General features: G+C 46.9%; 1 protein-coding gene across 1 annotated transcript in view; it reads left to right on the top strand.

Moving 5' to 3' along the window:
- The first annotated feature begins 1,781 nt into the window (after positions 1–1,781).
- Positions 1,782–13,335, top strand: part of GAB2 (GRB2 associated binding protein 2) — a 229,890-nt gene continuing 218,336 nt past the window's right edge. Inside the window, exon 1 of the mRNA XM_063951316.1 lies at positions 1,782–2,261. Within this exon, the coding sequence (XP_063807386.1) occupies positions 2,148–2,261 (114 nt within the window). The 5' untranslated portion in view covers positions 1,782–2,147. The remainder of the gene's footprint in view (positions 2,262–13,335) is intronic.

The raw sequence follows: 13,335 nt of genomic DNA on the forward strand, positions 1-13,335 counted from the left end.
TGTAGCACTGCGTATTCAGATACAGCCGCCGTCGCACACAGAATATAAGCACGTCGCATATCATTTTAATCAGCAGACGCTGCTTGTGCGTCCTGTTTGCAAAGGAATGTGAATTAGACGCGTTTAAATGGAAAAAAATGCTCATAAAGATGATCAGCACTACCAAGACTAGAAGGGCAGTTTAACGTGACTGCAGCTGTGGAGGCCTGGAGCACCTTGAACTATTTGTCATGTTCCTCAAACCATTCCTGAGCAGTGTATACAGTGTGGCTGGGCGCATTGCCCTGCTGAGAGAGGCCGCTGCCACCAGGGATTACCGCTGCCACGAAGGGGTGTACGTGTATTTGGTCTGCAACAACGCTTAGGTAGGTGGTGTATGTCAAAGGAACATCCACACGAATGGCAGAACCATAGATTTCCCAGCAGAACATCACCCAGAGCATCACACAGAGTCTGCCAGCTTGCCGTCTTCCCATCCTGGTACCATCTCTTCCCCGGGTAATAAGATCTGGATTTGAAAAGATGTGTCAGTGTTCCTCTGCTGTGTATACATACACAATAAACACCCAGTAGTACTGAGCAACGCAGTAAATGGTGTACTGTGCACATACACAGCAGGCAGAGATACCAAGACCATTACACCGAGTATACAAAATGAGGAATGGCAAATGCAGTTGTACATACATACAAAATGAGAACAGATGCTATTAGAATGACACATGAAGTTGTACTGTGCATACACATAACATGACCAAATACTCAGAGTATTACTTAGCGTATAGCAAAACATAAAAAACACTAGCTGTACATGCATACAGAATAAGATGAGATGCCGATGATGAGAATGTCAGGTGAAGTTGTACTGTGCACATACATATTATGGGCAAATACTGAGAATAATACACGTGACATGAAAATAAGAATAAATAGAAAAACAGCTGTACGTAGATATGAACTAAGAAAAGATGCAGACATGGGGAGTTGTACTGAGCACATACTGGGAATATTAAGACCAGCATGCAGAATAGAAAACATTGTAGATACAGCTGTACATACATACAAAATAAGAACAGATCCTATTATTAAAATGACAGCGGAGTTGTACTGTGCACTTAGATAACACAAGCAGATACTGAGCGTATTACACAGAGCATGCAAAACATAGGAAATGGCAGATGCACCTGTATATACTGTATACATGAAATAAGAACAGATGCGGACTATTAAAATGACCTGTGAAGTTGACTGAGCAGATACTGAGAATATTATGGTTGGTATACACAAGTAGTAGATGCAACTGTACATACGTACAAAATAAGAACAGGTGGGGACTATGATAATGACCGATGAAGTTGTACTGTGCACATACTGTACATAACACACAAAAATACAGAGGATGCGACACAGCATAAAAGACATAGTAGACACAGTTGTGGGTGCTGACTACTAGAATGACAGATGAAGTTGTACTGTGCACATACGTAACACATAAAAATAATCAGAACGTTGCACCCAGCATACAAAAGGTTGCAGCTGCACACGTATCTCTCTCTCTAGATAGATAGATAGCTAGATAGATAGATGATAGACCAGGTGCTGACTAGAATGACATGAAGTTGTACTGTGCACACACAACATATACAAGAGTTACACCCAGCAGATACTGAGACCTGACTCCACCATACTCCAGCTGATCAGTGCAATCAGGGGACTCAGCAATCAGTGTGAGTCAGTGTAACACAGCAGTCACCCTGGCAGATATGTTGCACAGGGGCTGCTGCATCTCATTTGTGCAAATGACATTTGTTACTTTTCTTGTGTTTTGCAGGGCTGCACTGTTGAGGGGTCAGCAGCCCAGCCCCAGCCCCAGCCCCTGCCCACTGTGGTGCTGGAAAGGTGTGGCCAGCCTGGGAAACATACAGGCTGCAGTTTCCTGCTTGCAGAGCACGGCTGCTGGGGCTGAGAGCAGAGACAGCTCACTGAGCCCAGGAGGATGGAGGGGAAACAGTGACTGCACTGTCTGCACACACAGAGGGGGCACTGTGCCTGGCTGCACCCCCCAGCACTGGCCTGCACAACTTCAGTGACATCTCTTCCCCACCCCACCAATGCTCCTGGACTGACACACAAGGAGGGATCACCCTTGAATGACAGATTGGGACACAACGGTGCCCTTACTACCCCGCAGGATGAGTGAAGGAGAAGTGGTCTACTCAGGATGGCTGAGGAAATCCCCACCTGAGAAAAAGTTGCGGAGATATGTAAGTACCAATGTCATGCCAGTGCCAGGTGCTGATCATTGGGCATCTCAGTGCTGGGAGCTGTTCACCATTGTGCCACTGCCTGCTGCTGATCACTGGGCATTATTGTGCTGGGAGCTGGGCATCAGTGTGCCACTGCCTACTGCTGATCATTGGGCATTATTGTGCTGGGAGCTGTTCACCATTGTGCCACTGCCTGCTGCTGATCACTGGGCTTTATTGTGCTGGGAGCTGGGCATCAGTGTGCCACTGCCTACTGCTGATCATTGGGCATTATTGTGCTGGGAGCTGTTCACCATTGTGCCACTGCCTGCTGCTGATCACTGGGCATTATTGTGCTGGGAGCTGGGCATCAGTGTGCCACTGCCTGCTGCTGATCACTGGACAGGGCAGTGCTGGGAGCGGGGCATCAGTGTGCCACTGCCTGCTGCTGATCACTGGACAGGGCAGTGCTGGGAGCTGGGCATCAGTGTGCCACTGCCTGCTGCTGATCACTGGACAGGGCAGTGCTGGGAGCTGGGCATCAGTGTTCCACTGCCTGCTGCTGATCACTGGGCATTAATGAGCTGGGCATCAGTGTGCCACTGCCTGCTGCTGGTCACTGGGCATTAATGAGCTGGGCATCAGTGTGCCACTGCCTGCTGCTAATCATTGGGCATTATTGTGCTGGAACCTGGGCATCAGTGTGCCACTGCCTGCTGCTGATAACTGGACACCAGGGCAGTGCTGGGAGCTGGTCACCATTGTGCCACTGCCTGGTGCTGGGAACTATTTCAGTAGTAGGGTGCATCCAGGGGAGAGAGAGAGAGAGAGAGAGAGAGAGTGTGTGTAGGGGAGGGCCAGGTGGGAGATAGTACAGCTGCACCTGTCACACACTGTAACATTGTAACACCTGCATCCTTTAACCCCTCCAGTGCCGGTGCCTGCAGCCTTGGCCGTTTATCATCCAGCACCCGCTGGGTTAAGCCTGTCACCCCAGGGTGGGGTTGTTTTCTCACACATGAAGTAGTTTGGATTTATGATTGCAGCGAGTATCTGCCATTGTGCTCATGCAGTGCCCCAGCCTTGTGTTGTAGGTTGCCCCCTCCCCATGTTGTACAGTGTAAATGCCCCCAGCCTTTGTGCGCTGTCAGCTATGTAAATGGACTTTTTCTACACAACAAGTTGGACAAGTTGAGTTGTTTGAGCTGTTGTCAGTATTAACCCATTGCTCACTGGTTGGGAGGAGGCTTCATGCCGTCTCTGAGTTGATCACTGACATAGGGGAATATGTAAGCTCTTGGGGGGGAGTTAACTCCTTGTCTGCCAGTTCTGAGGGCGCAGTGACTGTGCCTGGCCTGTAATGTAATATAATCTATCCATAGTAAGGTCCGGGAGGGGACAATGGGAATACAGCACAGCTGAGGGTGTGGATGCAGCATGGATAATAACTGGGAGAGACAATAACCGCTGGCCTCAGCGATTTCCCCCCCCCCCCCATCCCCCCTGCTCCACTCCAAGCACACCCTGGCAGGGACTGCTGCGACTTGCAGTCCTACGTCAGCTGGCGAGCCAGGCACACAATCTAGTTTCTGTTTTTCCCACTTATTTTCCAGTGGCATGGGGTGCATTTATTTACTGGAGTTAAAGGCGTCTCTTTGACCTGAACTGACTAATGCACGACCTTTGCCGCAGTTTGAAAGGCAGGAGCGTGTATATCCTCAGACACGTGCAAAGGGCCGAGAACTGCCAGCATGCCTATCAGGTTATTGGAAGCCTGGGGCCTGTATTCTGCTAACACCTGTTTTGCATTCCTCTCTGTTGGAGTGAAAGGGTTAAATGAGCGCCTTGCATGGTGCCATGTAAAGGTTGGCATGTTGCACAGATGCTGCAATACAGACCCCTGGCGCTGCTGATAAGAGTCGCTGGAAGGTGCCTGGAGCTATGTGCAGCTGGTTATTATAAAACAACGCTGGGATGTGGTGCACCAGGGGTCTGCAGTATGGAGAGGGACTGCCAGTACTTGCATAGGCTTTGTGGCTTCTAGCGGCTACTTGATACTGGCAGAGGCTCAGGTATCAGTTGTTATCAGTATTGTCCCAGGTCATGCGTGTGGGTGATGACTGCAACCTTGAAGGCTCATTTCCATGTAAAATATAGTTTATTTTTTTTTAATGAGCAAATGCTTCATGTTGCCACAATATTCTTCTTTCCTTTTTATCTGTGCTGGCGGCCAGGTCGCTTAGTGCAAAGCGTTGCAATCGCAGGAGGCATTGGGGATGCACTGTGGACGGTGTAATCATGGGGCGTGGGAACCTTTTGTATTATGCTTTGTAGTGTGCTCAGGCGGCATCATGCAGCTGTGTTGAACATCTTATCTACAGCTGGTGGTGTACTGGAAGTCCCAGCATGCCCTCACCGTCTTGAGGTTGTTTTTGAACACCTGCTTTGTGATCTAGATTGAGGTTCGGCAATCATCATGTGCTAGGTTTGCATGGCTGACGATTAAATGATGCGTGGAGCAAACCAGGGTTATGTTTTGCAGAGGATAAGTCGGTTGCCTTTAATAAAAAATTAAAAAAATCTTTGGGTCCTTTAAACCGCTATTTGGCTGGATGGTTGGCGTAATAAAGGAGCAATACTTTTTGGGTTTCTATAACGTAATGACAGGTGCCACATGTCCACGCACTGTTGGAGAGTTTCTGAGTCTCTTCGTGTTCTCGTTTGCATAATGAAGCAAGTGGCACTAGACAAGTAGCACAAGAACCATAGGATGTCAATGTAAAAAGATAAAATTGTAAAAACCGTGACCTTTTCTAGATGTAAAGGTAAGGTTGTTATATGTTGTACCCTTCAGGGTATGTCCATTCATGGCGAAGTTTGGATTTAAAGAATATTTATGGTCCCGATTGTATTCCTTATTCCTGAAATGCAGGCACAGGCCTCGGCCGGCACTCATCAGGTGGCAGGACAAAAAATCAAGTTTGCTCATTTACCTTATTTTGCTTTTAAACTTGTTATTTGATCTGTAACTACTGTTTTTTGCCGGAGCTAGCCGCGTACATGTAGGTGGCATATATTACGCATTTGGGTCGTATTCACATGCTGTGCCTGAAACAAAAGCCATGTGCTTTATTGAATCAAGGATTTTTCCAGTGTAATCCAGAATTGATTGGATGTCTATAAATTTAGAAAAGGAGTTTCCGAATGCTCAGCCTGCTGAAAACATATGGCAATATTAAATATTAAACACAGCCACGTGTCTGTAACAATGGATTAGTCACTTATTATTTGCACGCACAACAAAGTGAAATCAGCAGGAAAATATTATTTAATAAATCTTGTTAAATCACTTTAAAGCAGCAATCCCACATATGTAGATTCTATTTTTCTTGAAATAGCAAATGATGCATCTTTTTTAATTTAAGCATGCATCTGATTCATTCTGAGTCCTTTTTCCTAGCTGTCCTGCTACCAGTCCTTTTATCTCCTTTTCAAAATGGCTCTGGAGGTTGCAAGATATGTCTGCCACACCCACGTGTACTTGCTCACACCCATACCCACACACACATGACATTTCCCTCAAGTCAGGTGAAGCCAGGATGGGTGGGGGGAGGCGGGGTTAGTAGGGGAGAGATTTGACATTATACAGAGCTCAGAGAAACCTCACAAAGCCTCTCTGCACACCACATCATATGACTGATTTCCATGGTAGTCACATGACACGGTTGTAAATTATAAACCATGTGTGGTTTATGTTAAAAACAAAATGAATTTCGTGGATTTCGTGTTTCCAAAAAGTGAGACTTCCGCCACCCCCACCTCTAAAAAGATAGCGGTCAAGCTGGGACATCCGAGGTGTATTGCATAGCAGATGGTGGAATCCTTAACGATGTTTTACTCAGAAACTCCATGGAGACCACAAGCAAGAACGGGCTTGCCAGGACCACTACCATATTGTTTTCATGGACTGTGTGCGGCCTCACAGGAACTGCGTGCTGGAACAGTTTCACCTGGGCCTAGGTCTTTTATCCACCACTTGTCCACTGAGGTGTGTGTGATCAGGGGGAACCAATAACAATCTGCACTCTGTGATAGTGGCTTCTTATTGGTCCAAGTGGGACTGTGAGACAAGTGACAAAACACCAGGAAAAATGGCGGATTTGACCATTAGGGATGCTTGACAAACCCCCCCCCTCCTCCACCCCCAATGACAAGACTATATACGTAAGGGCATACTAAGTTCAATAATTGTCTATAAACCTGTATATACGCTATTGGATGGCCTCAACCCGAGGAGAACCTCAAGATTAGAAAGAGAGATTCATCTCTTCTAATGATGGTATCAGGTGCTGCACATTTTATCGTCTGACTCTGTAATTAAAGTCGTTTATTCATAGAGGAATAATTTTAATTTGCTTTGGATTAAAATGACTTTATGAAATGATCGCTATCACATGCCCAATATTACACACCACTGCTCCGGCTCAGATGTAGCACTTATCGCCCTCTTAACGTTCCCCTGTATTTTAATATCCCATATTTAATTATTCCGTAAATTTAAATGTGTCAGAAACTATAACCCTCACCAAATCGTGCCAAAACAATGATTACTGGGGGTACAAAACATGATGCCTGAGTGACCCCCCAATAATACCAGTGTGGACAGTGACAAGATGGGACAGTCCAGACGGAAATGACTTTGGCGTGCATGTGCCGCAGTGACCCTGTGACCTTGCGCTCACTGCAGTGATTAGTACTGACTGGTGGTAGTGTGCCCTGACCGCCATGACTGGTATCAAACCAAGCGTACGGGCAGGAACAGTCCAGGCGCATAGATGCGCACAAGGCTGCATACGGGAGAGTATTTGCATTTAGTTCTGTGCACGCAATACTGACGCCATTCCATCGCAACTTCTCCACTGGCTCACTCCTCCACTCTTTCCACTGCTTCGTGAATAGACCCTTAAGTACCCCCTGCAGCCCTGTCCACGACACCCCTGGAGGGAGAATACATAGCGTGCGCCTCCGTGCGAGCGCAGCGAGCCCACAAATGGCTCTTTTGCTTCGGGCGCTCGGGATCCCGGCGTTGGTATGCTTGGCGCCGGGATCCCGAGCTTCGGTATAACATAGTACACCCCCAAGCTTGATATTTGCCCTGTTAGTGTTCACCGGCACTCAGAATGTTGACACTAAAATATTGACAGGTCCCTAAACCTAACTCTAACCCCTAAAAAATACCACATGCCAAAATTTGGTGTCGACGTTCTGACTGGAACCCGTGTTTGCCGACTTTGCCACAACAGCTGACACGTTTCCTTCCTTGTGCGTCAGGAGCAAATACTCCTTCGTTCGGTCCGTCTGTATGAGTCGTATTCACCAGATAAGTGTTTTTGTTTTTTGTTTTTTAAATAACCGTATAAAAAAAAAAAGTACCGCTAAATGGTAATGCAGCGTGTTTATTTAGTGATTAATGTATGATAACCTTACTTCTTATATGTCAGTGATTGTATTGCTTGGGGTGTCTTTAGAAATTACACTTCAGTAGAAAGCCATTGTTTTTGTCTCTGATCAGCCTGAAGCCTTCCTAAAGAATCCTGTGTGGTATTCCGTAACTGCCAACAACGCCAAACCTGTTTTAATTTTCAGGCTATTGAAGTAGATTACTTATTTCTGGGTGTGGTCCCCTCAGGAAAGATATTCCCAACCTCTGTCCTCAAGGCACACTAACAGTCCAGGCTTTGGTGATATCCATGCTTGAGCACAGGTGACTTCATTAGCACCTCAGTTATTTTGATTTAACCATCTGTGCTGAAGCCTGGCTTTCATTAAAACCTACACTGTTAGTATGCCTTGAGAACCGAGGTTTGGAATGCCTGCCTTAGGATATGGATTAGGTGGCTTGTGGGGATGATTTGGACAGTTTGAGAGCATGGTCAATTTTGAGAGGTACGGCCAACCCCCTCCCGGAACACGTGGATCTGAACCTGTAGCTAGCATATGGTTTACAAATGATTAAAGCAAAGTTAAGCGGCTTTAATTGGCGGAATGTAAACTTGCTGCCGCCAACTTGTGTGAAACGCGTGTGGTGCAAAAAATATCAAACTTCTCAAGTAACTTAAAAGATTTTGTAAATTTTATCATTTACAATTTTGCTAATTAATTATATTGATTTGAGTTTAAAGTCCAATTTAATTTAGCTAAGGAACGATTCCCTTGGTAGCAGTACGGCATCAGTTGATAAGCGGCCAAATGTAACTGCGTTTCACAAATATTGCATCACTTAGATGACATTTAAAGAGCACTAATACTAAAATATCACTGGTGACAAAGTATCTTGTTTACAGGGATCACGTTGCTGTAGTAAACATTTCTGAGACCGTAGTCTCCCTCAATCGCAACTCTGGCTATCTGGATGCATTCGCACTGCGGGCGGGATTTACTAATACTGATCGCAGGACATCGCAACGATACTAATCGCATATGTAATTAACATATGCGATTAATAACGCAATGCGATGTCAGAGGCCCCTTGCGATCACTGGTGGTCTGTAGGAGAGGGTGTGCAGTGGTCCACGTCACTTACGAGCCCCGGTAGGGGACTTCTGCAGCCAGTTCCGAGCTCCTCCTCCCTGTAGATGGAAATACAGCTAGATGTGTTCCTGAAGGAGGAGGAAGAGGAGGAATCCGGTCTCTAGGTGAACCATGCTTAGGTCGACAGTCATTAGGTCGACAACTATTGGTCGACATGATTTCTAAGTCGACATGAGTTTTTCACATTTTTTTTTTCTTCATTTTGTGAACTTTTTCATACTTTACTATCCACGTGGACCACAATTGGAAACGGTAACCTGTGCCCGAAGCATGTAGAGCAAAGTGAGCCATGCGAGGGGACACTGTGCACTAATTGGGGTTCCCAGTCACTCTATGATGAAAACGACACACAACCCCCCGAAAAAAACTTATGTCGACCTTTTGTCACGTCAACCTAATGCTTGTGTCAACCTATTTTGGATGTCGACTTAGTCACTGTCAACCACCTATGAACCACACCCGGAGGAGGCTGGGATCCGGGACTGCGACGGGGAGGCTGCCTGCTGTCGGGTATGCGGGGATGGCGTGAACGGCGGGATGCGGTAAGAAGCCCATAGCCTTCTATAGGGCACCGCCATAAAAAGCTTGTAATACCCTCTGCATCGCAAAGCGATCGGCCGGGGGTTAGTACATTTTGATAATGCATTTTTCTTTTAGTAAATCCCGCCCTGTGTACGGCATAGACGCATATAGTGAAGAAAAAAACTCAGTTCTGCGCCCCGACATGTGACTCAGAATCACGCCCTTCAGTGATTATAACTATAAGTGACCGGCCCCCATGAAACCGCATTTACAGTATATGATGTTAATACACAATCAGAACCTTAGTCAATCTTTTTGTGGGTGACGTTTTTTGTCCCTTCACTTGGCTGCGTTCCCCTTAACAACTTCTGGGGAACGTCACCGAATGCAGCTGAGACCGAGAATTGAATAGGGATCAATGATCCCCGTGAGGGTCACAAGGTTCCACCAGATGACCACTTGGGACCACTCTTGGGGAATGCTTTATGGAGGATATACCTTAAACCCTATTACAGGCTGATTGCACTCTCTGTTGAGAACTCGGCTGGTGTTGCCTGATTGGCCGTGCAGTCACTCTAAAGCAAGAGAACGTCAAATTGAAGAATGACCTAAAATTCCTCGTTATCTCTTCCCTGCAGTGTCATTGGAGCGTCTCTTGTGTCGGGCATAGAGGTTTGTGTTACAATCGATGTACTGATTAATGCTGCTCGTGTAGAATATGGTCTATAAAAAGCACTCGCCCCCTTGGGCATTTTTGCACAGTGTATTTGGGGAAGACGCCTGCGGAGGTGGAAGAGGGGGGTTAATGTCTGGGCTTTGACTCGCCCACTCTAGCCCAGTGCATTATTTTTAATTTCTGAATTTAAGTCACTCTAATGCTGCTCTTGCTGCGTCCCTTGGGTCATTGTCTTAGCGGGATATGTCTTCTCCTACGTCCTCCCTTTCAGACCGCAGTAGCTCTTTATTTATTACCAGTTATTTATATAGCACCTACATATTCCGCAGCGCTTTACAGAGAATATTTGGTCATTCACATCAGTCCCTGCCCCAGTGGAGATCACAATCTATATTCCCTACCACATGTACACGCACACACATTCACACTAGGTGGGACCCAATCAACCTATATTTGATTTTTGGATTGTGGGTGGAAACCGGAGTACCCGGAGGAAACCCACGCAAGTACGGGGAGAATATACAAACTCCACACAGGGCCATGGTGGGAATTGAACCTATGACCTGAGTGCTGTGAGGCAGTAATGCTAACCATTACACCGTCCATACTGCTCTTCCTTCATGATTTGCCTAGACCTGTCTCCAGGAATCTTCCCTTCTATGTGGGCAAGTTTTCCAGTTTGTGAAACAGGGGGCACACCCATACCCTAACGGCCCCACCAAGGCGTGGGAGGAACGGGACATTGTGTGTGCGCTTTTGAAGTGGGGCATGGCCTTGTATCAAGGGCGTGGCCTCACATCATGGGGCACCGTCCAGAAGTCACACCTCCATTCTCATTGCGCTGGAGGCGCGCTGAGCTGCTGGGCTGTCCCCCTGTCTTCTGTTTGGAAGCTGCACGTTAACCAGGTCTGAAGGGGGCTATGACTGTTTCTTAGTAATCTGTTCCATGTGGGGCTAACTCTGGCAGAGTGAAGTGGGCAGAATGGGGAGACTAAGGGGTACATTTACTAAGCAGTGATAAACATGGAGAAGTGAGCCAGTGGAGATATTTCCCCATCAACCAATCAGCAGCTCTGTATCATTTTATAGTATGCAAATTATAGATGTTACTTCAGTGCTGGTTGGTTGCTAAGGGCAACTTCTCCACTGGCTCACTTCTCCACTCTTATCACTTCTTAGTAAATGTACCCCTAATACCGTAAATCTGCGGTCCTCAAGAAGGGGGCAGGGCCTAATGCATTTCTGTGTTAATTGTGTCATTTGGCCCCACCCCTATGCAAATATGCACCATTCATGTTATTTTAATGTAAAGGGGTGGGTCTTGTGTGATTAGCCCCACCCCATTCACCGCCCACCTGCATTCCAAGTATGCTGTAACTTACTGGTGAATACGTTTTATAGCCGCTGTATTAAATGTTCTTATTTTACATTCAACCAAGTGGAATACGGGTTCAGTATGGTATGCCGGCGGTCGGGCTCCCGGCGACCAGCATACCGGCGCCGGAAGGCCGACTGCCGGCTTACCGACAGTGTGGCGAGCGCAAATGAGCCCCTTGCGGGCTCGCTGCGCTCGCCACGCTACGGGCACGGTGGCGCGCGCGTCACACTATTTTATTCTCCCTCCAGGGGGGTCGTGGACACCCACAAGGGAGAATAAGTGTCGGTATGCCGGCTGTCGGGATTCCGGCGCCAGTATATTGTGCGCCGGGATCCCGTCAGTCGGCATACTGAAGACCACCCGTGGAATACAAATACCCTGTTTTGTATGCTGTTGGCAAACACTGTCTGTAATAGTCTGTGCTTATGTATTCTGATGTCAATTTTATCCCTCCGTATGGCCCTACTATCTATCTATCTATCTATCTATCTATCTATCTATCTATCTATCTAAGTATCTATCTCTGGGGCAGATGTATTAACCTGGAGAAGGCATAAGGAAGTGATAAATGCAAGGTGATAAACACACCAGCCAATCGGCTCTCATATGTAAATTAACAGTTAGGAGCTGATTGGCTGGTGCATTATCACCTTGCACTTAACACTGCTTTATCACTTCCTTATGCCTTCTCCAGGTTAATACATCTACCCCTCTATTTGAATGGGGTGCTACATTAGTATACATACAGATAGATATAGACCATGATAGTCATTCCGAGTTGGTTGCTAGCTAAATTTGTTCGCAGCGCAGCGATCAGGCTAAAAAATGGCAGTTCTGCGCATGCAGCGCAATGCGCACGTGCGACGTACGGGCACAATGAACTATGTAGTTTTGCACAGGTTCTAGCGATGCATTTCAGTCGCACTGCTGGCCACAGAGTGATTGACATGAAGTGGGCGTTTCTGGGTGGCAACTGACTATTTTCAGGGAGTGTTCGGAAAAACACAGGCGTGCCAGGAAAAACGCGGGAGTGGCTGGGCGAATGCTGGGCGGGTTTGTGACGTCAAATCCGGAACTGAATAGTCTGAAGTGATCGCAAGCGCTGGTGCATCCCTTGTTATGCATGTTGGATGTAATTGTGTATATGAATGTATGTAGTATACCGGAACACAATGTCGCTCATTCCAGAGAAGGCAAAGTGAATATTTTGTCCAGGATGAGAGGGGTTAACGGCACAGAGATGCTGCAGCTGTCCTAGATATCGGCAGATCCATTAGCCGCTTTTTAGGGGGGCTGTGTGTAAGTGTAAAGGGAATTGTACTTTAATGCAGCAACAAGAGAAAATCAGAGTCTCTGTCAGGTCCCCAGGGCCAGTAAATGCAGGAACATTCATCAATACCGCTTGCCTCATGTCATCACATGGTCCTGCCTGGTCAATACCAGGCTGATCCTGTTTTAGGACCCCTTCCCGCCCCCTCCACCGTCTGCAGATAGCGCAGTTGTGCTGGGGTAGAGATCCCGCACAGCATTACGCTGCAAGTCAGATTGAGGTCTTTCCGTTGTGGACACCTAAGCGCAGTAGCAGAGCCGGTCATAGGCATAGGCAAACTAGGCAATTGCCTAGGGCATTTGATATGCCTAGGGGCATCAGCAGCTTCTGCTGATTAAAATGATATGCGGCATGCCTATATTCTGTGTGTAGCATTTCATATGCAGATACAGCCACAGTCTCACACAGTATATAGGCATGCTGCATATCAGTTTAATCAGCAGAAGCTGCTTGTGCATCCTAGCCACATAGCAATGCAAATAAGATGCATTTTCATAAAAAAAGGTGCCCGACGTTAGCATTGAGGCAAGATTTATGAGGACGCATCTGTATCCAAGCAGAGGCAGAGGTCACAGTGTTAGTGGCAGTGTGAGTG

Source organism: Pseudophryne corroboree, chromosome 2 (genome assembly GCF_028390025.1).
Source record: "Pseudophryne corroboree isolate aPseCor3 chromosome 2, aPseCor3.hap2, whole genome shotgun sequence".
In the NCBI taxonomy this organism is placed as follows: Eukaryota; Metazoa; Chordata; class Amphibia; order Anura; family Myobatrachidae; genus Pseudophryne; species Pseudophryne corroboree.